Genomic DNA, 21,936 nt, shown 5'->3' with positions numbered 1-21,936 from the left:
GTTCCTAAAGCTTCTCTCCCCCTCTCTCAAATAATGACTGATTCCTTTTGCGTTACTAAAAGAAAAGTCGAGGTTTATTAGAGAAAATTTAGACAGTGTGGACTCAAAGTAAGAGCGTAAAATTCAACCCTGTTCCAACCACGCAGAGAGAGTCACGGCTCATACCAGAGAGCCGGGCTCGCATCCTCCGACCTGCAGCCTTCATCCTCCCCAGCCCCAGAGGGCAGCCCTGATTGGTCCAGGCCTCCCAGGCGGTCCCACTCTTCTGGCCAGGGATTGGTTGAGCGATGGGCGGTGCTGGCCAATGAGACGCGAGGAGAGGCTGCTGGGGAAGCTCCCCGGGGATGCAGCGGGCTGTTTCTCTAGGTCTGGATCCGGCTGTGATGCTCAGCACGCAGCAGCCGTCTTGGCACCAGCCTGAGGAGGATGCCAACCTGTGGAGGAAAACAGAACAGCAGAGAACCAGAACCAGACCATCCAGTTTTTGGTTTTTAATCCCAGCCTGGGGAGTGGGGGTGGGAGGGGCTTTCTGCTCTTGGCCCCTGAAGCATCCTCGCCACCACGTTTTTATATACTGACGGATTCTCTCATTGACTGGACCCTGCTCAGGTTCTTCTGAATTGTTTTCCCACTACCCCCGCCTTTGAGATTTCTGTGCTCACCTCTGCGTTGTTCGATTTTAGCAAGAATCCTCCTGAGCCAGTTTAACCAGAACCCCCTACCCTTGATATGGAATCATCCTCCATATCTGATGGGATTCCTGACCCTCCACCAGGCCCCGGATGATGTCTGATCACCCTGGCCTGCCTCCAGCAAGATCCTGTTAGGTTGGTTTAGCCAGAATCCCCCCTTATCTTTGATGTGTCATCTTAGTAATTTTCCATCGACTGACTCCACTCTGCTCCTTGGCTAGACATCCCCACGCGCCCGTGCCTCTTCAGAGCTGAGCCCCAGCTCGCTCCCTCGCCCCAAGACCCCACTGCGGTGGTCCCTATACTCTGGCAATGCCCCTCCCCTCGAATAAAGCCTGCCGTCTCGTGCTTCAACAGGTGCCATTGAGTAATTTTTGTCTTTACCACTTAGAATATTATTTTTTCCTTTAACAATTCACCCATTCGTCCCTTCATGAATTTAACTGGTTCCTGAAAATCCTGCCACAGAGAGTTGGGGAAATGAAAACACTTTTTTTCTATAAAAATCTTAAATTATTTTTTTTCGTGGTGAAACACACATGCATTTACCATTTCAACCATTTTAAAGTGCACGGTTTAGTGACATTTAATACGCTCATGGTGTTGTGCAACCATCACCTCTGTCTAGTTCCAGAACATTCTTATCACGCCAAAGGGAACTTTGAACCCATTAAACAGTCACTCCCCACTCCCCCTCCCCCCAGGCCCTGGCCACGACTAGTCTGCTTTCTGTTCTATGGATTTACCTATTCTGGACATTTCATGTAAATGGACTCCTACAGTATGTGGTCTTTTGTGTCTGGCTTCTTTCACTCAGCAAAATGTTTTCAAGGCTCTTCCACATTGGAGCCTGGAGCAGCACCTCGTTCCTTTTTATGGCTGTATAATATTCCATTGTATGCACACACCCCATTTGATTTATCCGTTCACAGTGGATGGACATTTGGGTTGTTCCCACTTTTTGGTGAATTGGGCTGCCCTGAGCATTCGGGTCAAGTCTGTCCGAGTTCCTGTTTTCTGATTATCTACCAGGGAGGGGACTCCTGGGCCACTTCTTCATTTTTTACTAAGCTGGATTTCAGTAGCACAGGCATCTCCACCCCCCCAGAGCAATCTGTGGCCCGGAGGTTTCTGAGATGTTGCAGCAACTCAAGGCGGCTTGCGCCCCCCTTACTCTGGACAGCAGTGCAGGGGGAGGGTTTGGGGTGGTTTTAGCCCCTCCACCGTCTCCATCAGAGCCTCCCTCCCCATTCTCCCATATGGGTAATGGTGGTTTTCTCCACCTTATGTGAAATTTATACAACACTTGTACCAAAACTCTGTCTCCTCGCTTGGCTCCCAGCGCCATGGAATTCACAGATCCGTCCCCCCCAGACAGCTCGTCGCACCCATGGCTGGTAGGAACCGAGATGGCCAGGACTTCTCTGGGGGACCGTCTGTCAATATCCACCACAACAACAGGGGAACACGCTCTCTGATCCAGCGGCTGCACCTCCAGAGTGTGTCCCGATACCGAGGCTGGGTGTGCAAGGTCATTCACCATCACACCGTCACAGGAAAAGGGCAGAAACGGTACAGAAGTGCGTCCACAGGGACCTGGTCAAAAACGTCCTGGACGTCCCCCTCTGGAGTACCACGTGGCTCTAAAAAGACTAAAGAGACTCTCTCTGAATTTCCAGAAACCTTCAGTAACGAAAGCAAGGTGCAGAACAGTGTGTATATGTTACCTACCATGGGAGAAAAAAAATATATATATATATTTGGTGTCTGCGTCAATAAACTTGCCCGAAAGTAGTGCCACGGTTCTCCTCGGTGGAGCAGGAGCCCAGGATGGGAGAGGCAGGTGGAAGAATGGGTCCCCTAAGACATCCAGGTCCTACTCCTGGAACCTGTGAATATGTTCCCTTACATGGCAAAAGGGACTTTGCAGACATGGTTAAGTTAAGGATCTTGAGTTGGGAGGTTACCCTGCACGGTCCCGGTGGGCCCTAAATGTAATCACGTGTCCTCAAAAGGGAAAGAGGGAGGCAAGGAGGTCAAAGGAGGAACGAGGCCCTGGGATGCTGGGCTGTGAGCCAAGCAATGCAGGCAGCTTCGAGAAGCTGGAAAAGGCCAGAAAGGATTTTCCGCTGGGGCCTCCAGAAGGAACACAGTCCTGCCCACACCTTAAGTTTAGCCCTGGAAGACTCACTTCAGATTTCTTTCTTTCTTTTTTGGTGAGGAAGATTGGCCCTGAGTGACCATCTGTGCCCATCTTCTTCTATTTTGTATGTGGGATGCGACCACAGCGTGGCTTGATGAGCCGTGTGTAGGTCCGCGCTCGAGATTTGAACCCGCAAACCCCAGCCCGTGGGAGCGGAGGGCGAGAACTTAACCACCACGCCACTGGGTGGGCCCCTCACTTCCGATTTCTGATCTCCAGAACTGGAAGAGATTAATTTTGTGTTTTTCAAGCCACTAAGTTCGTGGTAGTACAATTCCCCCATCGAAAGCGTACCTTCTAATGGTTTTTGGTGTATTACATTATTAATTTTTAAAAATTGTGGGGAAACAGAGATGACAAAAAATTTGCCATCTTAGCCCATTTTTAAGTGCACAACCTAGTGGCATTAATTCCACTCAGATGCTGTGCAATTATCCCCTTGCAAAAGAACGGCGCTGGACCCTTAGCTCATATCCGATGTGCAAAGCAACTCAAAATGGGCCCCTGACAATTTTTCCTAACTTTTGACTCGGGGATGCTTATCTATTACCTAGTTAAAAAAATGAAAAAGAGAGAGAAAAATAAGATGCGCTGGGGACTCGTGTTCTCCTTGCCTTCTTGATTCAGGTTCCTGCCTCCACGGCTCTGATTCTGACCCATGAGGTGGCCAATCAGCCTCTCCCCAATTCCCCCCAAAAGACCCCCTCGCACGCAACCACTGGAGGTGTAATAAATAAAGTTTAATGGGGCGTTTGGGGGCTGAGAACAGACAAACGGTCGATGCGGCAGCTATGGTAAGTAGTACCCCCACTCATCTCCCTTGGCCTCCCGACCCCGAGGAGACCCACCGGCCTTGGCGCCCCTCCCTCCTCCTTCCCATCTCTTCCCTGTCCTTTCTGGGATCCGCAGTCTCTCATCTCTGTCCAGAGCGCATCCCAAATCCTTCTTTTTCTTGCAGAACAGCTCCTGCCTGGCTCTCCTGTCTGGCATCGTGGCCACAGCTCTTATCTTCCTAAGGCATTTCCTCCAGCAGACAGCTGTGTGAGCGGAATTCTGGCGCCTGCCCCCAAGCTCGCAGGCCGTCTTAAAGGGAACACATCAGGTGTATCTGAGCGGCTCAGCCTCCGGGTCCGGGGCCGCACCCATCCTGGTCTGAGGGCACCGTGTCCCCCACACAGCATCGCTTCCTCCTTGTTTCGGAGACGACGTCTTCCTTTCCTTGGCAGGTCCCGGCCCCCACTCTCCAGCATCGTCTCGGTCCCAGGACACTGCAGATGCTCTCCTGGGGCCCCGAGTCTCGGTGGGAGGAGGTGTCTGGAACTGACAGCCTCCAGGAGCTGCTCCTGTTCCTCCGATGGCCCTAGGCAGCTGAGTTCCAGCCTCTGGTTCTCTTTTAGTGACAAATCTCGTGACCACAGAGATTTGACAGATACAGAGATTTAGACGCTCGAAGGCCAGAGCTCAAATTCTTACAAAACTTCTCCGGCAGTTGGAACATCCCGTGTGGCCCCCACTATGCAGGAGAGGATTAACTTTTGCCCAAAGAGAGATTTCGTCCTTTGCCCCTGGCTCCCGGGAAGTAACCTTGAAGTCCCTAGAATGTTCTGGCTGCCGGGAGTCTTTGTTTACTGGGGCCATGGACCACACCAAACAGTTTACACCAACAGTGCAATTGATGGTGGTGACCTTGGGCCACACAATATCGGCTCAACCCCTGGAGATGCCGGACACTAAGGTCAGCTACGTGAATGGTCAGCCGAGTCTACCTGATTGACCCCAATGACAACTCCCGAGACTGAGGCTCAGCGGGGCTTCCCTGGCCGCTAGCAAGTCGGCAATACTCTGTGTGCTGTCACACGTCACTGCCGGGAGAAGTGAGCGCTGCCCGTATGACACCACTGGGAGTGGACACCTGGGAGCTCACGCCAGTGTCTCCTGGACCCTGCGGCCCTATGTTGGGGCCAATGAGTCGTTTTCCCCTTGCCGATCTTAATCTCATCCTTTCATTTTAATAAACCTAAATGTGTGTGTAACAGCTTTTCTGAATTCTGGGAGGCCTTCTAAGGAGGGACAGAAGCCGAGGGTGGTCTTGGGGACCCCTGAACTTGCACCCGCTCACTGCGTCGTGAGGTAGAGGGGACGTTCCTGAGGTCTGGCACTGGGAGAGTGGCCAGTGTCTTTCAAGGGAGTGAGGCTGCATCCACTGGCGTGGGGGGGTGGGTTCTCCAGCTGTGAGGCCCACGTCCCCACCAGCTCCAGTCTCTCTCCCACTCAGGCCCGATGCTGTCACCTTGTGCCCTCTGTCGGGGTTTCCTGGGGAGAGCTGGCACCACAGTTCACAGCTGAATAGGAGACAGTCTGGAAGGGGGACATTCAAACCTTAGCCTCCGGATCCTTTGGAACACAATCTTCCTGAGAAGCCCAGGGTGCAGAGAGCGCAGGCCCGGCCCCTCCCCGTCCCTAGAAGCCAAGGCAGCACTTCCCAAGGTGGGGGGGGGCGTGAGTGGGGGGAATGCAGACCCCCAGGCCCCAGGGCGGACTCCCCCCCACCCCACACACCCTCCTCAGCTCCACCATCACACTTACGCCATTAGCGGAAGGGTTGTAACTGGCCTGACCTGCGGAGACAGGAGGAGGCGTTGTCAGGAATGATGACAATACTCAGAGGCACAGGAGGAAGACACACGGGGGTGTCAGGGCCCCTCGAGCTCTAAGTCCCCACTCTGCTCCCGACGTGGGGAGCCACTTCCCTTGGTGGTTTATACACGTGTCAGACAGGACCGGGGTCTCTTCTTCCCCCACTTATTCATTCAGTTATTAAGTATAAATAAATAGTTATTGGGCACAGGCTTTGGAACCAGATGGAAGGGTTCAGGTCCCAGCTCTGTCTTTCGGGAGCTGTGTGACCTTGGCCAACTGACTTAACCTCTCTGTGCCTCAGTTTCCTCAACCATCAAACAGGGATTGATTCAGCAAACAGGGAATGTCTACTTGGCCCCGGGGGCGTTCTACGTGCTGTGGACACAGCTGTGAACACGACAGACGCAGACTCTGCTCTCATGGAGCTCATGTTCATCATCATCATCATCGTCGTCATCGTAACAACAGCAATAATAATTACAGCTGATATAGATCCAGCAAGTGTGGCTTAGAAGGTGCCAAAGGCTGCACCTGTATCACCAGGCACAGTTATTCCCCTTGCACAGATGGGGAAACTGAGTCACAGAGCGTAAGTCACCCGCCCATAGCGACATAATTAATAAGGCAGCAGAGCAGGGGCCCACATCCCCCGGAGATGACACATTCAGCAAACACTTCCTCCAGCGCCTCCTTCGAGACCGGCCCAGCGCCCCATGGTGCTGGGGACGCAGCTGTGACTGTGACGGCCGCAGCTGTACCCTCCTGGGGCTCCCAGCCCACTCGGGAGACGGGCAAGTCCCCACGTGGTGACGACCCAGAGTGGGCAAGGCTGGGGTGGGGGAGCCCAGAGTGGGCGCTTGGCTCATCCTGGGGGGTCGGGGTGGGCTTCCTGGAGGAAGGGGTCTGCAGCTGGGATGTGATGGGGCAGTTCCGTGTAGCAGGTGAGGGAACAAGCTTTGAGGTCAACAGAACTGCCTTCCACTTCTGCCTGCCCAGCTGTGCACTGGCAGGCAGGGAACTTCACCTCTCTGAGCACACACTTCCTCATGTGTAAAATGGGGTCATGTCGGGACCCGCCTTGCAGGGGGGCTAGGAGCCTTGGAAGAGCTGTGCACAGACCGTGCTGGCCTGCAGGAAGGGCTCAGCAAAATACGGCTCTTTGGGTTACAGAATGAGCCGGATGACTTCGCCAGAAGGAGCCACGGGAAGGGTGTTCCAGGCAGGGGAACAGCCTGTGCAAAGCCCCAGAGATAAGAGACCATCAGGCTCTTTTCGAGTCGGGGATCAGGGTCCCAGTCCCCACCCCGTCCTCCTTCCCGTGAGAGCAGCTGAGCGGTTACTCCCGAGCCGGGCAGGCGGAGGAGGGCTGGGCGGCTACGCTCACTCCGCCCTCCATCCATCCCGCGGGGGCATCTGTGTCGCCTGAATTAAAAGCCAAAGTCCCCACTGTGCCCTTAAGCCCTGCAGGATCCGCCCCCACTCCCTAAATATTTATAAAATGAATCAAGGATCCAAAGGACAAGACTCCCCGGTCTTGGTGTCCTCGTCTGTGAACGGGGAACCTCATGGTGTGGGGGTGAGGAGGTGGGGAGAGGCTGCCACCTGAAGGGCTTGGCACAGAGCCTGGCGCATAGTAGGTGTTCAATGATGGCGACTGTGGGGATGCTCATTCAGGACAGCCACGGGGGTGGGGGGAGATGTGCCAAAGAGGAGGGGACTCACGGGAGTTTCTGGACCACAGGAAATAAATGAGGAATGCGAGCAGGGCCACCCCAGCCACGATTACCACAGTCAGGACGGCGATTGTCGTTGGGGACCAGCTTGCTGCTGACGGCTCCCCGGAAGGTCCTGCTGGAAGAGAGGGAAGCAGGACTCAGGTTCTGAGACTTTTGGGGTTTTTCACCTGCCTCACAAACATTATCCCTCATTCCTTTACGAAGCTGCCATTCTGCCTCCCTTAGTCCCTGTGATGGACGTGTCCCCACTCTCTGGTTCCTCAGATGGGACTTTGACCCGGGTGTGGCCAGTCGGAGCACTCCATTCTCCCCGGCTGCTGTGATTGGTTCATAAGGGGCTGTGACCTAAGTTGAGCCAATGAGAGCCAGCCTTGGGACTTTGGCTAGAGCTTTTGAAAGTGGTATATTCTTTCCCCTCGGATTACTAAACTGGTGGGATGTGAGTCTGCAGATGTGGAGGGCTAGCCTGCCTTCCTGAGGGGAGAGTCTGCCTGAGAAGAAAGGCAGCTTAGAGAAAAGCAAAGACAAGAGAGGTAAAGAAAAGTTCTCGGGTTACACAGTCGGAGCACCTGGATCTAACCATACCTGAAGGTGAATTTTCAATAAAATATTGCTCTTGCTTGGACTATTTTGAGTTGTGTTTCTATCAATTGCAACTGACAGAGTTCTGTCTAATGCACTTAGAAAGGCCTTTCTGAGTCCCAGGGAAAGAGGCATTGCACAACTACCCCAGCCTGGCTTTGCAGGGGGGTGCATCCAGGCAGCTGTTCCAATGGTACAGATGTTGAGTTAACAGAGAGTAAAGCTGACCCCATGGGTCCTTTCATGAGGGGGCCTAGGGGAAGGATGGGAGTAGAGAGCATTCCTGTGGCTGAGGGACCTCCTTCACCAGGGACCTCAGACGAAATCCTGCTGCGACCTCCTCCTTTGGTCCCTCTGTTCTCCCCACCCAGGTGGCTCCTCACCTCTAACCAGGACAGTCAGTTCTGCCTGGCTAGTCCCCAGGGTGTTGGTGACACGGCAGATGAAAGTCGTGTTGATCAAATCATCCACTGTATGAATCAGGAGCCGGCTGCCCTGGGCCACAGCAGAGGGTGGCAGGGGACCCCTGGTCCTGAAAGAGACAAATGGGTGAGAAGTATCCTCTGCTGGAGGCCTAGAGTGACAGGGGGGTTGAGCAGTCACCAGATGCCAGGAACTCAGGCACCCTCACAGCACTTGCTCCATCAGAGACGACTGAGCAGGTTGTGCAAGGTGACCAAGGAGGCGGCACAGCCCAGAGGTTAAGGGGACCCAGTGTGGGGCCAGATGCTGATTCGAGAGCTGCCTGTGTGGCCTCGTGTGACCTGGGAAAATGACGGCACCTGTGTGGGCCCAACTGATCTTTGACCCGGGTGTGGCGAGAATGTTGACTGTGCCCAAGTGTGGGGACCACACGGGATGAAGGTAAGTCCTGGGCACTCAGCAGGCACATTGCAAAGAGCAGGCGTGGGCACTCGGACTAAACCACCTTGGAAACCATGTGTGCGGGTTGGGAATTTTGCTGGAGCCCAAAGACGACTACTCTCTTTCTTTCCACTTTCCTGTGCACCCCTCCTCCCTCAGACCCAGGGGTCCAGCCCCCAGCCCCTCCTCCCTCAGACCCAGGGGTCCAGGCCCCCAGCCCCTCCTCCCTCAGACCCAGGGGTCCAGGCCCCCAGCCCCTCCTCCCTCAGACCCAGGAGTCCAGGCCCCCAGCCCCTCCTCCCTCAGACCCAGGGGTCCAGGCCCCCAGCCCCTCCTCCCTCAGACCCAGGAGTCCAGGTCCACCCGGGACTCACGTGCTCCAGTCATAGCCTGTGGGCTCCGGGTTGCTGCGGACGTCACAGCTCAGGGTGGCCTCACTACGGCCGAGGTACCAGTTGTCATCATAGCCAGAGATGGAGACTTCAGGGGGGTCTGGGGGAAACAGATGCAGGGGCTCAGAGACTGGGAGCCTTCAGAGCCACCTAAAGATGTGTGAGATTCCTGTCACAGCAGGGAAAGGCCTCAGCGGGTTTCTGGAACAGCCTGAGCTGGAGAGGCCTGTGCGGCGTCTGCAGCAACGGGTTCACTCCAGGAACAGAAGCCTGGGCAGCTCGGCAGAGTGGGAGACAGCGGGGCAGAGACGGCTTCTCAGGACCTGGCTCTCTCTACTTTTCCCGGGTAGCCAGGGCCTGGTGTTCTGGGAATGTCCTCTGAGAAAAGGCCTCTTGGACCCCCGTAACACACAGGAGAACATTCAAGGCTCTTACAAGTCCCGCAGGAAAGAATTCCTGATGACCCCGCCTCAGCCTGCTGCTTAGCCATCCCAAACATGATTGACAAGGAAGACTTTCCAAAGCCCAGAGGGGGAAGGCCAGTGAGACAGTGTTTTTTTGTGGGGGGGAACCAGTGTACATCCCCTCCTCCCTCAGACCCACTGGCAATGTTGAGGGGGTCCAGTGTAGACAGTGCCTGAGGGGATCAGGGAGGGAGTATTCAGTACAGACAATGATAGGAGGACAGAGCCCCAGACAAGCCAGAGTAGACAATATTGTGGCAGAGGGGGGTGTAGACTGCATGGTGGGGACAGTGTAGACAGTTCTCCAGGGGGATCAGTGTAGACAATGAGGGGCGGAGGCAGTCTAGGAGCGGGTCCCGTCCTCGCTCACACTTTGGCACACTCACGGAGCACGGTGAGTTTCACCGGCAGCTGGACGGGCTCCTCGAAACTCTCGTGTTCCACCTGGCAGGTGACATTCTTGCCGTCCTCCTGGCTTGAGGATGTCAGGGTTAAGAGGCTGATGACAGTGGTTGTGCCGGGCAGGGGTCCCGGCACCTGGCTCTCGTTGGCCTTCTCGTTGAGGGGTGAGGGCCAGGAGATGCGGGCGGGCGGGCGGCCCCCTTTGGAGATGCAACGGGCCACGGGCACGGGCTCCGGGCTGAGCCACCGGCTGAGGGGGACCTCCAGGCTCTCAGCCTCGTTCTGGGGCTGGGCTGGGAGAGGAGCAAAAGGGACGGGTCACTCCTGGCCTGCAGTCACTCAACAAACATCTTGGCAGCCGAGGAAGGCAGCGAACGGAGGGGATGGGACGGCTAGGTTCAAACCCCAGCTCCGTCCCTGAGTGGTGGGGTGGCCTTGGGCAAGTCCGTGCCTCGGTCTCCTTGTCTATCCACTGGGGATCATGAGAGGATCCCAGGCAACGAGAAGATGCAGGCAAAGCTCTGAAAATGGGACTTGGCACAAAATAAGTCCTCACTAAATATTAGTCTTATTGGTTAATTGACAACATTGCCTGGCTCTGGGATGGGCAACGTGGGGGACCCAGGGAGGACTGAGACAGCCCAGCCCTGCCTTCACGGGGTGCACAGGCCAAGCGGAAGACAGACTTCCCCAAACAGTGATGACCCAGAGTGGGCGAGGCTGGGATGGGGGAACCCAGATGGGGTGCCTGAGTCTGGGGGTGTCAGGGAGGGCTTCACGGAGGAGAGGATGGCCGAGCCATGCCCCGGAGGTTGAGGGGGAAGTGACGGGCTCAAGGTCACAGTCATAGACGATGGAGTTGGGTTTTCACACAAGATCTGTCTGACTCCAAAACCATCTTGAGGGGCCGACACCGTGGCCGAGTGGTTAAGTTTGCCCGCTCCGCTTTGGGGGCCCAGGGTTTCACCGGTTCAGATCCTAGGCGCGGACATGGCACCGCTCGCCAGGCCATGCTGAGGTGGCGTCCCACATGCCACAACTAGAAGGACCTACAACTAAAATATACAACTATGCACTGGGGGGCTTTGGGGAGGAAAAAAAAGGAGGAGGATTGGCAACAGATTTTAGCTCGGGGCCAATCTTTCTCACCAAAAAGCACACTTTAAAAAAAAAAAAAAAAGATGATGTAATCTAATTCTTAAAGAAAAAAAAAAAACCAAAACCATCTTGACCATCTCTTGTCCACCATTCTGGGGATTCCCTTCCCCGTTATCACCTGGGCTACCGTTTACTGAAGATTTCTCTGTAACTTGACTCACTCCTTCTGTTTTCCTCTCACCCTAAACCGGAAGTCCCAGATTTGCCGAAATGACAAGAGCCGCCTCTGCTTGGGCCCCAGGTGCCCGGCACCAACCCAAGGATCCAACGTTGCGCGAGTGCCTCCCGCAGGGCCTGGAGTAGCTCTGGGCACAAGAGCAAAAGATAGATGCCAGCTCTCAGGAATCCTCGGAGTGGTCTCCATTTCACAGATGAGGAAACTGAGGCACAGAGACTTCTTAGTCTCCCAGAGGAGGGCCTGTCCCGTTCTGCCAGGATTCCGTGACAACGCCAGAGCGCATCTGGGCTCCCGGGGATCAGCGCGGCTCTCCTTCCAGCCTCAACTCTCGCTTCCTCCCCGAGGTCCCACCGACAGCCCACAGCTAGGAGGAGCCCACGCGCCCTCTGCTCCAGGCGCGTCCCCTGGATCAACCCCAGGGAGGCCCCGGACCACGTTCCCAGGGCTGCAGGTTCTTCCTGACGCTCTGATGGAGATGGGGGAACGCGGATCCGAAATGAAGCCACCTGCCCGAGCTGGGAGTGAGTGGCGGAGCTGGGATGCAAACTGCGGTGGCCCCACTTTCCAGGCGCCCCCTCATACTCAGCGCCCCCCTCGCCCCCGGGATGTCCTGCCCTCGGGCTCCAGGGTCTTTACCTCCCTCCACCATCTTCCGGGCCTCCAGCCCCTCCTCCTCTGCACCCCACGCCCCATCACTGCTCTCCCTCCTTCTTTCGTCCCCATCTCTGCAGGGCGCCCCCTCTCTCCCTCCCGGGCGCGCCCCCCTCTCGGCTCGCCCGTCCTCCCCCCACCCCCTGCGCCCTCCCCGCGCCCTCCCCGCCCCCTAGCTCACCGAGTACGCGGAGCCGGGTGCTCGCGCTCCGGCTGCCCTCCGGGAACATCGCGAACTGGCAGGTGTAGTTGGCCTCGTCCTCCGCGCGCAAGTCGCGCACGGCCAGCGACGCGTTCCGCAGCTTCTCGCCCGGCCTGGCGGCCACGAACTCCAGCCGCCCGGGCTCGGGGAAGCTGGGGCCCTGCGTGGGGTGGAAGACGGCCACGCTGCGCGCGCCCCCCGCCGGCTCCCGCCGCAGCCACGTCACCAGCGTCACCAGCGCGTCCTGCTCGGGCGGCGGCTGCAGGTGGCACGGCAGCGTCGCGGTGTCGCCCAGGAAACCGCGCACCTGCGCCGGGGCCAGCACGCCCACCGTCCCGGTCCCTGCGGGGAAGGCGAGGCCGGTCACCCCCGGGCGTCCCCGGGGCGGATGGGGCTGGGCTGGGTCTGCACTGGGGTCGCCCCCCTTCACTGGCCTGTTAGCACCCTATTTCCTCCATCTCAGCATCATCGATTTTTTTTTTTTTTTACGCGGTGGTAAATATTGTGGTTAAAAAAAAAGGAATTTGCCATTTGAACCATTTTAAAGTGCGCGGTTCAGTGGCATTAAGGACATTCACGAGGCTGTGCAACCATCTGTCTAGTTCCAGAACTTTTTCATCACAGTGGGGAGGGGGGGAGATTATAGCTCAAGGATTTTGGGTCCCTTCGGCTCTGCTGTGAAGCGTCAGGCAGGCTCCTTAACCTCTCTGATTCTTGTTCCTAGTTTGTAAAATCACACATCTCTCAGCATCTGGTCCTTAAACAGCTCCTGAAGGCCTCACTTTATAGACGGGGAAACTGAGGCACAGAGTCGTTCGCTCCAGGTCACCCAGAGGGGAAATGGCAGAGGTGGCATTTGAACCCCGGGCAGTCTGCAGCCCAGAGTCCTGACATCGGCTCCACCGGCTCCACGTGAAATCCTCCTGCCTAGAGCCCAGGCGCAGAGTAGGCCTCCATACGGGTTGGCTCTTAGTGGCGTCAATAAACACGATGCTGTGCACCCCTATTAGTAACAATAAGGGTAATGGAGAAGGTGGGAGGGGCCAAGCTCATTGAACCCAGGCCTGCCACTCACTGGCTGTGTGCCTTCAGGCAGGTGGCTTCACCCCTCTGAGCCTCAGTTTCCTCATCTGTAAAGTGGGGTGGTTGTAATTTAACAGCGTTGTTGGGAGGACTAAATGATGAAATCTAGGTGAACAGATTCCCACACGCCAGGCACTCGATATAGACGAATGATTCCTGTCCTTACGGGGAAGAGGAAGCTGGGGGGCAGCGGGCAGGGGTGCCGCGTGGCAGGAAGGCACAGTCGGCACAGGGGACTGGGGAATGGTGAACGGTGTAATCTGGGTTCGAATGCCACCTCTACCGTTGATGTGCTGTGCAGCTCTGGGCAAGTGAATCTCCTTCTCTGGTGGTTTCCTCCACAGAGGGCAAGGTCCCCTCCCAGGCAAGGCTGCCATGAGGATGAAATTGGATGAAGTGGCCTTTCTCTTGGTGGCGTGTTCCCCATGGAATAACCACACCAGGCACTGAGCTGTCCCTTATGTGTGGCCTCCTCCGACCCTCCCCACGGCCCCATGAGATCTGCACCCACATTTTCATCCCCCTTGGACACAGGGGCCAAGGGAGCCTCGGAGGGGCAAGCCACCGGCCTGGGCTAACCAGCAAGCGAGCGGCAGAGCCCGGGGTGAGCCCCAGGCCTGAGCCACTCTGTGCCCAGGCTCTCCTGCCCTGGTAGAGGGCGCTCTGCTACCGCTTCCTGCTGGGCGCCCTGGGCCAGTTACTTCCCCTCTCTGTGCCTCGGTCTCCTGGTCTGTCACAATCGGACCCAGGATGGGGATGTCCTTAAAGGGCTTTAGATTGGTGGCTCTCGGTGACCTCCTCAGCCTCGGCACCCTCTTTTCTGGAGAAGTGCCCAGCGTTCTGATGATGGCCTTTGGGGGAAGGCTGAGATGAGGGGCTCTGGCTTCATCTGGTATGGTTATCGCTCCCTTGAATTAGCACTATTATCGTCGTTGCCAAGGGCATCTGACGTTACTCAGCATCTTCCCAAGACACGGTCTTCCAAGGTAGGCAGGATCCCCACCCCCACCCCCACCCCCAGCACTTGTTACAGAACAGAGAGTTTAGGGAACTTTCCTGACCTCACACAGGAATTACAGGCTGAAAGCAGTTCTGAACCCCGGGGCCTTCTGACCTCAGAGCTGGATCCCCAGTACTCAGAACCCTGCCTGACACACAGAAGATGCTCCACAAAGTGTCTGGGATGAATGCATGCATGAATGAATAAATGAATGAATGAATGACCACGCCCTTAGGGCCAGACATTTGGGGTCAGCAGGTGAGCTGGGTTTTGTACCACTGCCCCCTTTTCCCCCCCATCCAGCACCCTCCGTGCCACAGCAGGAGGACGAGGGGAGCAGCATGAGTCAGCCTCCGCGACGTTTTTCTTGGAGCCTGACTCATCCTTCGAAAATGTCCCCAGAGAGGTTTCCAGGAGACCGACGGGAGAGTCGGTGTCCCAGATCCTTCAACCCTGGGGCGGGGTGGGGGGGGGGGGGCAGTGGGGGAGCGAAGGGCAGTGCGCCCGGCCTTGGGGAGGCCGAGGCCGAGCACGCGGCTGGCGGGGAGGGAGCGGCGAGCAGGGGCCGCCCTGGGGCGCGGGGTCACTCACCGGCTCCCGGGGTCGCCCAGCACAGCGGCGACAGCAGCGACAGCAGCAGCGGCGGCCACGCCGGGCGAGCGCGCAGGGCCATGCTCGCGGTGCTCCGCGCGCTGGGCGGCCGGGCAGGGGCGCGCCGCCGCCGCCTCCTCTTGGCTCCTGAACTTGGCTGCACGAATCCCTGTCCCCCCGGGGGCCGCGCGCCGCCGCCGCCAGAGCCCGAGGGCGGGGAGGGGACGCCCAGCTCCTCCGCCTCCTGGCTGATGGCGAAGCAGGAAGGCACCCGGCGGGAGTCCCCGGTGGTGTCTGCGCGCCCTCTGCGCCTGCGCTGGCACCTGCCTCTGACGCCGCCGCCGCCGCCGCCCCGCAGAGCTTTGTGTGTGGGCATCCCGGTTTGATGGGCGAGGAAACTGAGGCACGCGACTGAGAGAGGCGGCGACTTTCTAAAGCTCGCGGCTGGGAAGTGACAGAGGTGAGATTCGAACCCAGGATGGGGGACAGATGCTGCGTTCTCAGCCACCGGGCTGTCCTTCCCCTCAGTTTAAACCTCCGGGCTCGCCATAAGAAATGACGAAATCCGGCTATTTGTGACAACATGGACTGACCTGGAGGGGATTATGTTGAGTGAAATAAGTCAGAGGGAGAGAGTCAAATACCATATGATCTCAATCATAAGTAGAAGATAAAAAACAATGACAAAAAAAACCACACATAGCATTGGAGATTGGAGTGGTGGTTACCATAGGGGAAGGGGGGAGGGGGGAGGGCAAGGGGTGATTAGGGTCACATGCGAGGGGATGCACTATAATTAGTGTTCGGGTGGTGAACATGATGTAATGTACACAGAATTCAAAATATGATGTACATCCGGGAAAAAAAACAAAAAACAAAAAACCTCCGGACTTTGGAGCCAGACAACGGCTGGACTCATATGGGGCAAGTTGCTCATCCTCTTGGGGGGGAGCTCAGTTTCCTCATCTGAAGAAGAGACGTAATCATAGAACTCACCTCACAGGCTTAAACAAGCCGCCGCTTAGCCAATGCTGGGTGTACGGTTTCTACTCAATAAACAACAGCTGCGACAATAACAACACTAACAGCTACTATGGCGGCTTTACAGTTATCATCAAGTAAGGAGGTTGATGAGAATGGTGGTCCATTCAGTCTTCATTCAACACACAGTTAGGGAGCCAGGTGGTATCGCAGGCACAGGGGGTGCGGCAGAAAATAATACAGACAGAGGTCCCTGCCTTCATGAAGCGGTGTTCTATCCAAGGGAGATGGGCCATGAATAGATTAATACGCAGAATGCCATCGTGTTGGGAGGTGATAATGGTTAGGGAGCAACATAGAGCAGCAAGAAGGATGAGAGACAGAGAGAGACAGAGAAATGAGAGAGCAATGGAGAGAGACACACACTCAGAGATAGTGCCTGGGAGATAGAGAGAAATAGACACCAAGATGAGAGAGACAGAAACACAAAGATAGAGCGAGATGAGAGGGACACGAGAAGTGACAGATCCGGAGAACTGTAGGCTCAGGTATAAGCCTGGGAGACTTCCTGGTCCCCAGCCTTGGCCATCCTGGCTGTGCCCCCCACCTCGACCCACTAGTAGCATCCCCCTATCTTTCTAGAAAATTCCTCCTTTGGATACTGGCCAGTTTGGAGCGTCCTGTGCCCTGCTGCCCCCTCTGACATGGACCCGAGGCCCACTCAAGGCACACAGCATGGGTGCCCTGCTCTGATCTTGGCGTCTCTTGTCCTGGGTGTGTGTAGGTGGATTTCTGAATGGAAACATGGAGGCCGGTCTCTGGGAAACCTCAGAATTTTCTGGCACCCTTGTTCTGGGCAACTGAGTTCTCTGTAAATCTGGAACCTGCGGTTGCTGCTATGTTCCTCTTCTGGACCATGCCGTCACCCTCCGGGGTTTCCCCCTCTTCCCAGGGCTTCCCAGCCTCCGTGACTCCAGCAGCCTCCTCTGAGAGCTCTGGATGGTCAGAGGCTGCCCCCCTTCCCTGTTGATGCTTGGGCTTCAGATTTGGGGTCCGCCTCACCCCATACTCTGGGCATCTGACTCCTCGGTGATGGGAACAGAGCCTCTGTCTGAAAACAAACCATTGGAGCCTTGGCCCTGAACAATTTCACGTCACGGGAATGATACAGGCTGCCTGCCGCTGAAGCTCCAAAGCGGGGGTCAAGGCAGGGCCAAGGGTCAGGGATGGGGTGAAGGTTAGGGATGGAGACTGAGATGGGATTCAGAAAAGGGAGGGTCTCAGAGATGGAGCTAGGATGAGGAGAGGGTCAGAGGGAGGGGAAGGACTTCAGTGGTTGGCATTCCCGGGCCAAAAAAACCCCAAAGTTGAGTCAATAAATACTTGGGATGCTGTCAAAATTGCTGAATTAAACAAAGTGTCTTCACTCAGGTCTGCTGAGGCTGGGTGAGGACGCGATGGAAGGAGATTGGTGCCAGCTGGAAGAGGTGGGTTGAGCCAAGGTGTTGTCTGGTTCCCCTGGCATCCCCTCCGCCGGCCCTCCCCGCCTCTGAGCCCTGCTGGGTGGCCTGGGGTCTCATTGAAACCGCCCTCCTCTGGTTCCCACAGCTCCCCGGGCTCCTGCACGTGGCCCTTCGCTGCTTGTATTCATTCCATCCATGTTGAGGGGCGTTGAGCGCCCACGAGGGTCTAGGCTCTGTCCCTGGTGCTGAAGATACAGCCATGAGCCAGAGAAAAGTTCCCTTCCCGCCTGGGGGTCCTGTGCGGGATGGGAGTTGGGGAGAGAAAGATAACAAACACGTAGACAGGTGCGATGCCGGGGGATGGTAAGAGCTAGGGAGAAAAATAAGACAGGGCGAGGAGACGAGGAAGAATTTCTCCAAAATCCCACCTTTGGGGCTGCCCAACACTTCTGACTCTCCCTCTCTTTCTTCCCCAAGGCAGAAACCAAAAAACTCACCATCTTAGGGTTTCTTGCAGCACGTGCAAGAACTGGGTTTCACTAACCGACTTGCATTTGGAGGGGACAATGCGTCTGAGCAGATGTTTTACAACGGTGGCCTGGTTCATCCCATTGTTCTTCGTCTTTGGTCCCCATAACTTCCCGTCCCAGATGGAGCTGCTCCTTCAGCCATGATCGCAAAATGAAGATGATGTGTGAAGAAGAGCCACAGCCGACCTGTGGTCAATGTGTAAGGTGAGTGAGAAATTGACTATGCGAGTCCCCAAGATTGGGGGGTTGTTTGTTATCAGAGCAAAATCTACTGAAAGCTGACTGATAGAAGAATCATCTCTGAGGTGGTGAGTTTCAGCAGGGACCTAAATGAAGGCAGCTCTGCAAATGCATGGGGATACATCTTTCGGGCATGGGGAAACAGCAGTGCAAAGGCCCTGAGGCAGAAACCTGCTTGATGACTTGAGGACCAGCAAAGGGGCCAGTGTGGCTAGAGTGGAGTGATGGGATGTATAAGGAATAGTTCAGAGAGGCGTGAAGGGGCCAGATATCATTGGGACATGGTTAAGTTTCCATCTTATGGAGATGGGAAGACTTTAGAGGGTTTCCAGCTGAGGATGTGACTGGACTTGTGTTGAACAGGATCCCTCTGGCTGCCGCGGGGGAACAAGCTATAGGGGGGCGAGGGTTGACGCAGGGAGCACAGTGATGAGTGACTGTAGTGAGCCAGGGGAGGTGACAGAGAAACGTTCCAGGGTGGTGGGAGGGGAGGAGAGAGCAAGTGGTTGGATTTGAATGCATTTTGAAGGTTGGATGTGGGGCATGAGAGAAACTTCTCTTTCTCCCCGATGACCCCAAGGACCTGGCCTGAGGGAAGGAGGAGGCACCTTTGACTGAAACAGGACCAACTGCAGGAGCAGCAGGTTTGGATGGAGAAGCAAGTCTGGGTCCGGACCTAATTGCTCGCTTCTGTGTGTCTCGCGGTCAACACACTAAATTTCTTGAGAGTTGGGACCAGTTCTAGGCACTTTTTTTCACTCAAGGGCTGAAATATCTGTTGAAAGAATAAATAAGTGAATGGATAACTCCAGTAGGCCTGTTACATTTCCTTGGAGTTCATCCCATTGATGCTACGGTTTTCCAACTTCTGGATCCAAAAGAATCACCCGGAAGCTGGTATAATTCAGCCAATCTGAGTCTGTTCCTTGTTCTTCCCTCCCCCACTGAAAACATAAATAGTAGCATTGTTCTGCCTCCTTCCTGTTTTTTTTACTTTGCAAGATATCCTGGTGATCTTTCCACAGAAGGACATAGCAAGCTTCCCCACTCATTCATTCATTCATTCATTCATTCCTTCATTTATTCACAGCCGCGCAGCATTCCATTGCATGCACACACCATGAATTTTGAACCTGTCCTCAGGGCATGGGCCTTTACAGTGTTTTCACCTCTTTCTTGCAAACTGTACTGCCCTGAGTGGCTGTGTCCGTGCCACTCCCCACGTCTGTGATGGTATCAGTTCCATACATTCCTAGAAGCTGACGTGCGAGGCCAAAGGGCATGCACATTTGTGCTTTTAGGGGATGTTGCCAAATGGTCATCCAGCGCTCTTGCCAGCAAAGGAGGGTGGTGGCCGTGCTTCCTGCCCACAGACGTTCGTGGTAGTGACCTGAAGCCTTTAACATTTCAGATGCGAAGCTTTGTCCAAAAGGGTCTGATGTAGGAACCTGGGGTCTGGGGGTGGGGTGGGGAGAGGAGGGAGGGAGGGAGGGAGGGAGGTAGAAAGAGGGAGAGAGAGAAAGAAGAAGAAGCAGGAGGAGAAAAAAGAAGAGGAGAGGAGAGAAGACAGAGAGGCGAGAGGGAGGGAGAGGGAGGTTGGGAATGGTGGGGTGGGGGTGGGGGCTCCATCGTGTGACTCCCTTGGGTCAAATTCCAGTTTCACCAATTAATAGCTGGTGATTCTCAGCAACCTGCATGGATACTCTTGCCTCCTTCTTCTCATCTGTAAGATGAGGGATCATAAAAACGTGGTGATGGTTACACAAGTTATTTAGAAATAAGTTATATGGCTAAAAGTTATTTATTTTGCTACTCAACAAATGGTAGCTATTATTATTATTATTATTATCATTTTTTGGTGAGGAAGATTGGCCCTGAGCTAACATCTGTGCCCATCTTCCTCTATTTTGTATGTGGGATGCCGCCACAGCATGGCTTGATGCGTGATGTGTAGGTCTGTGCCCAGGATCCGAACCTGCAAACCCCAGGCTGCCAAAGTGGAGCACGCAAACTTACCCACTATGCCACCAGGTCCGCCCCTATTATTACTTTTTTATTGAATAAATTTGATGTGTAACATTGTGTAAGTTTAAGGTGTATAACGTGTTACTTTGATACATTGATATATTGTAATATAATTGCCGATGTAGCGAACTTTATCACATTACATCATTGTAATACAATATTATGTCTATATTCATTATACTGTGTGTTAGAGCTCTGTGGCTCATTTACTACTTGTTACAAGTTGTACCCTTAAACACCATCACTCCTATCCCCTCCCCCATCCCCTGGTGACCCCCATTTTACTCTCTGTTTTTCATAGATTTAACTTCTTTAGATTTCACATATAAGTGAGATCACACAGTACTAGTCATTCTCTCTCTGACTTATCTGGCTTAGCAGAAAGCACTCAACGTCCATCCCTCTTGTCACAAATGGGAGGATATCTTCCTTTCTCATGGCTGAATAATATTCCATTGTATATATATATAGACCACATCTTCTTTATCCATTCCTCCGTTGATGGACACGTAGGTTGTTTCCATATCTTGGCTATTGGGAATAATGCTGCGATGAACGTGGGGGTCCAGGGATCTCATTGAAATCCTGTTTTCATTTGCTTTGGATATAAACCCAGAAGTGGAATTGCTGGATCGTATGGTAGATCTATTTTTAATTTTCTGAGGAGCCTCCATATTGTTTTCCATAGCAGTTGGACCAATTTACAGTCCCACCAACAGTGCACAAGTGTTCCCCTTTCTGGACATCCTCGCCAGCCCCTGTCGTCTCTTGTCTTCCTGATGGCAGTCATTCTAACCGGTGTGAGGTGGTTTCACTGTGGTTTTGATTTGCATGTCCCTGATGATTAGCGGTGTCGAGCATCTTTTCCTGTGTCTGTTGGCCATTTCCATGTCCTCTTTGGAGAAATGTCTATTCAGGCAGTGATGTCTAATGGGCAGAGAATGCGGTGGGGGTGCTGGTGAGGGCTGAGCTCTCGTGTTCTGTGTTCTGAAGCCAGGCGGGAAAAGGCTGACGAAGAAAATCCCCGAGGCCCCACCCCAACTGCCTGTCCTTCCCTCGTAACTGCCGGGGGGGCACTTCCTCTGTCTCCTCTCCCTCCAGCCCCCACCCCACATCCCCAGTCCCACCCCTGGTGCTTCACACAGTTGTTCCCCTCCTCTAACCCCCCACTCCCAAATCCCCAGTCCTCTCAAAGCCCAAGAAAGGAAACGAAACCTGCCCTCTCCGGCCCACGTCTACACACCCAGGACTAATCAGGGAGCCACTTCCTTCTGCGGGTCCAGATTCCAGAGCCCGGTTTACCAGCTCCTGGGTGTGTCCGCCCCTGACGGCAGCACCAACCTCTCTTCCTCTCCAGCTTTGCAAGTCAGCAGACGGAAAGCCTTGCAGTCTCCCCAAACAGACCATGTTTGGTCATCTTCTGGCCAGAACACTTTTCCTCTGTTCTTTTTCTGGCTAATGACTGCTCACGCTTTGGTTCTTGGCTCAGCCATCCCCTCCTCCAGGAAGCCTTCCCAGACTCCCAGGCTGGGCCACCTTCCTCTGGTCCCCCCTGGAGCGCCCTAGGCTCTCCTGTCCCGGCCCTGCCCACTCTGCGTTGTCACACCCTCTTACACACGCCGCGCTGTGAGTTCCAATGGGCCCCGGGGCCGTGCAACTCACAGCTAGGCAGGGACAGTTCAATTTCCTCATTTGTAAAATGGAGCTAAAAATAGCTTCCACTTACCAGGGTTTGGGGAAATAAATGGAAATGATGCATTAAAGCCCTTTGATGCAACGTCTGGGAAATCTCACCTGCCAGAGACATAGCTGCTCCCCTTGTTAATCGTCTTACTGTGTTCTCCGGTTCAGTGCACCCC

General features: G+C 55.0%; 1 protein-coding gene and 1 long non-coding RNA gene across 8 annotated transcripts; one reads left to right on the top strand and one right to left on the bottom strand.

Annotated features, from left to right (window-relative positions):
- Nucleotides 1–45: 45 nt before the first annotated feature.
- Nucleotides 46–15,214, bottom strand: LOC103564444 (PVR cell adhesion molecule). 6 transcript variants are annotated; one of them, XM_070558014.1, is made up of 8 exons: nucleotides 14,839–15,214; nucleotides 12,144–12,506; nucleotides 9,960–10,268; nucleotides 9,092–9,209; nucleotides 8,237–8,385; nucleotides 7,258–7,386; nucleotides 5,482–5,513; nucleotides 46–434 (listed from the first exon to the last, which is right to left on the bottom strand). In XM_070558014.1, exons 1-8 carry the CDS (start codon nucleotides 15,212–15,214, stop codon nucleotides 363–365), a joined length of 1,548 nt encoding a protein of 515 aa, XP_070414115.1. In that variant the 3' UTR covers nucleotides 46–362. The 6 variants fall into 6 exon arrangements, with proteins under 6 accessions (XP_070414115.1, XP_070414117.1, XP_070414119.1 ...); XM_070558016.1 differs by having other exon boundaries at nucleotides 7,258–7,383; XM_070558019.1 differs by lacking the exon at nucleotides 46–434 and adding an exon at nucleotides 3,615–5,253.
- Nucleotides 15,161–20,248, top strand: LOC103564439 (uncharacterized). Of its 2 annotated transcripts, XR_011522338.1 has the most exons (5): nucleotides 15,161–15,298; nucleotides 17,251–17,306; nucleotides 17,933–18,016; nucleotides 18,633–18,696; nucleotides 19,983–20,248. It is a non-coding gene; the product is annotated as an uncharacterized lncRNA (long non-coding RNA). The 2 variants fall into 2 exon arrangements; XR_548062.2 differs by lacking the exon at nucleotides 19,983–20,248 and having other exon boundaries at nucleotides 18,633–18,863.
- The last annotated feature ends 1,688 nt before the right edge of the window (nucleotides 20,249–21,936 follow it).

Source organism: Equus przewalskii, chromosome 9 (assembly GCF_037783145.1).
Source record: "Equus przewalskii isolate Varuska chromosome 9, EquPr2, whole genome shotgun sequence".
Classification (NCBI taxonomy): domain Eukaryota; kingdom Metazoa; phylum Chordata; class Mammalia; order Perissodactyla; family Equidae; genus Equus; species Equus przewalskii.
Note: the sequence above shows the minus strand (reverse complement) of the source record. Positions and strands in the feature narration are given on the sequence as shown.

Excerpts from the sequence above, each read along its gene's own strand:
- LOC103564444 (XM_070558014.1), bottom strand. The coding sequence starts at position 15,214 with ATGCCCACACACAAAGCTCTGCGGGGCGGCGGCGGCGGCGGCGTCAGA. Across the intron at positions 9,210-9,959 it reads GGTGAAACTCACCGTGCTCC|ACCCCCCTGAAGTCTCCATC; the intron begins GTGAGTGTGCCA and ends TGTTTCCCCCAG. Across the intron at positions 7,387-8,236 it reads ACTGACTGTCCTGGTTAGAG|CAGGACCTTCCGGGGAGCCG; the intron begins GTGAGGAGCCAC and ends CCTCTCTTCCAG.